Source organism: Lentinus tigrinus, assembly GCF_003813185.1.
Source record: "Lentinus tigrinus ALCF2SS1-7 unplaced genomic scaffold L226scaffold_23, whole genome shotgun sequence".
In the NCBI taxonomy this organism is placed as follows: domain Eukaryota; kingdom Fungi; phylum Basidiomycota; class Agaricomycetes; order Polyporales; family Polyporaceae; genus Lentinus; species Lentinus tigrinus.
In genome coordinates, this window is record NW_027137932.1 from 436,210 (window position 1) to 438,883 (window position 2,674).

The window sequence follows — 2,674 nt, forward strand, 5'->3', positions numbered from 1 at the left end:
TCACAGTTCCGAAGCTCAACCCTTCTTACGGTCCTTCAATTCACTCTTCCGAAGGACCGAAGACAGGCTTGTCGGGGCTACCAGACCCCTTCGGCCTCCATCAAATGTTCACGATGGTCATGCAAGACTATTTGGAAGACGAACAAATACGGAAAACTCACCGCGAACCGGTTGAAACCGGCAGCGATGAGGAACGACTACAACAACTACGAGACAATTGGTTCAAGGAGTACGATGATATGTTGCGTCCTCCTCCACCAGGGTTGCCACCTTGGAGGGTCGTGAACCATTGAATTCCTCTCATCGACGAGAACAAGCAGTACCGATATCGATTGCCAAGATGTCCGGAAGCTGTACAAGACGAACTACTCACGAAAATCAAGAAGTATACCGACGCTATGTGGTGGCAGATGACTACAGCCACCCAGGCAGCGCCGCTACTATGCGTAGCCAAGAAGAGCGGTAAACTACGTACGGTAGTTGACGCGAGGCAGCGGAATGACAACACTGTCAAGGACGTTACGCCTCTCCCGGATCAAGACCGTATACGAATGGACGTCGCGAGGGCTCGCTACTGTTCGAAGATTGATCTTTCGGACGCGTACGAGCAAGTCCGCATCAAAATGGACGACATTTGGAAGACCGCGTTTTCGACACCATACGGCACCTTCATCAGCTTGGTAATGCAGTAGGGCGATTGCAACGCTCCTGCTACATTCCAACATCTAATGACAACGCTTTTCCGGGACTTCATCGGTCGTTTTGTTCACGTCTACTTGGACGACATCTTCGTATATTCGGACTCGATCGAGGACCACGAGAAGCACCTCAAGTTGGTATTCAACGCCCTTCGAGAGGCTAAGCTATACCTTAGTCGCTCGAAGTGCGACCTCTACTCGAAGAAGATGGACTGCCTAGGCCATATTATCGATGACCGAGGCCTGCATGTGGATGCGGACAAGATGGAGCGAATACGGAACTGGCGACAGCCTCGTTCGTACCACGAGGTCCAACGCTTCTTAGGACTTGTCAACTATCTGGCCGCATTCATGCCAGACGTGTCGGCTTATACGACACCTCTCTCGGACATGGAGCATAATGATCGACCGTTTGTCTGGCGACCTCTACATCAACATTGCTTCGAGCAGATCAAAGCATTGGCTTGCAAGACGCCAATCTTGAAGCCTATCGACCCACGACGACCGGAAACCATCTGGCTCATCTGCGATGCATCAGTCCATGGGCTCGGAGCGTTGTACGGTCAAGGCAAGGACTGGAAGACTTGTCGACCAGCCGGCTTCCTATCGAAGAAGTTCACCAGTGCACAGCGATCGTATCACACGTACGAGCAAGAAGCACTAGCAATCCTCGAAGGCTTGATGAAATGGGAAGACAAGCTCTTGGGACGCAAGTTTACGATCGCTACGGACCACAAGGCTCTCGAGTTCTTCAAGAAGACCACTCAGCCGAACAATCGTCAGATCCGATGGCTCGAATACATGGCAAGATTTGATTACAACGTCGTCCACGTCCCTGGCAAGGACAACAAGGTCGCGGATTGCCTCTCTCGGTACTACGAGGAGGACAATGCCGATGAAGTTCATCCGATTCAAGAGTACGTGAACACCGATGTACGACTCGACCCGGACTGGGACGACCTTCCAGGCAATCACATTCAAGAGCTCAAAGCAGGACGCGTCACACGTGCAAATCCTGAGGGGTTACACCCAAAGGAACGTGACGAGAGGATCAAGGAGCTCAAGATGAAGATTGAAGACCGAGTACGAGAGGCTGACGAAATGGCAGCCACTACTGCCAATGCGAAGACCTCGCAGGAGGCGCAACCCTCATCGAGTCAGCCACAGAAGGATGCCATCGATGATCAGACCAAAGGACCAACAGTTTGGGATGCGCTAGCCAAAGGACCTTCGTTACAGAAGTTCGTTGGCGGCCTTCAAGGATTTCAAGACGCTGTGAAGACAGGCTACGAGGCGGATCCATTATTCAGTAAGATACTTGAAGCACCGCAAGACCACAAACGATTTACACTTCGGGACGGATTCATCTACACTACCAACCGTTGCGGCGAGGAAGTACTGTGCCTTCCTCGCGCGAAGTTCAAGAACAAGACCACGACGCAAATCGTGTTGGATCAAGCCCACGAAACTATCGGGCATTACGGGGCACAGTGTACCGCTGAATACATACGCCGGTGGTTTTGGTGGCCCAAGCTCGGACTCGAAACCGATCGTTTCTGCGTATCATGCGCAAGGTGCCAAGTCTCGAAGTCTCAAACGCATCTCAAGGCCGGATTGTTGCACTCACTGCCTATTCCGTTGAGGCCATGGATATCGATATCCATGGATTTCGTGGGGCCTTTCCCTCGATCGAACGGCTTCGACTATCTATGGGTGATCGTGGACCGCCTTACGTCCATGGTCCACCTCATCCCCATTCGTACCACCGACACGGCCGCAGATCTCGCAGCGCTATGTAGGCGAGAGGTAGTCCGGTTACACGGACTACCTGAATCGATCGTTTCCGACAGGGACAGCAAGTTCACGTCAAGGTTTTGGAAGGAACTCCATCGTCTCATGGGTACCAAGTTACTCATGTCGACCTCTTTCCACCCTCAAACGGACGGGCTCTCTGAACGTACCATTCGCTCAGTCAG

General features: G+C 52.3%; 1 protein-coding gene across 1 annotated transcript; it reads left to right on the top strand.

The window, feature by feature from the left end:
* Window positions 1-1,970: 1,970 nt before the first annotated feature.
* On the top strand, window positions 1,971-2,225 carry L226DRAFT_424841 (uncharacterized protein; the record flags this gene model as incomplete). The annotated part of the gene is made up of 1 exon (XM_067674625.1): window positions 1,971-2,225. A coding segment is annotated over one exon (255 nt), but the record flags the coding sequence as incomplete, so codon positions are not given.
* Between the last annotated feature and the right edge of the window lie 449 nt (window positions 2,226-2,674).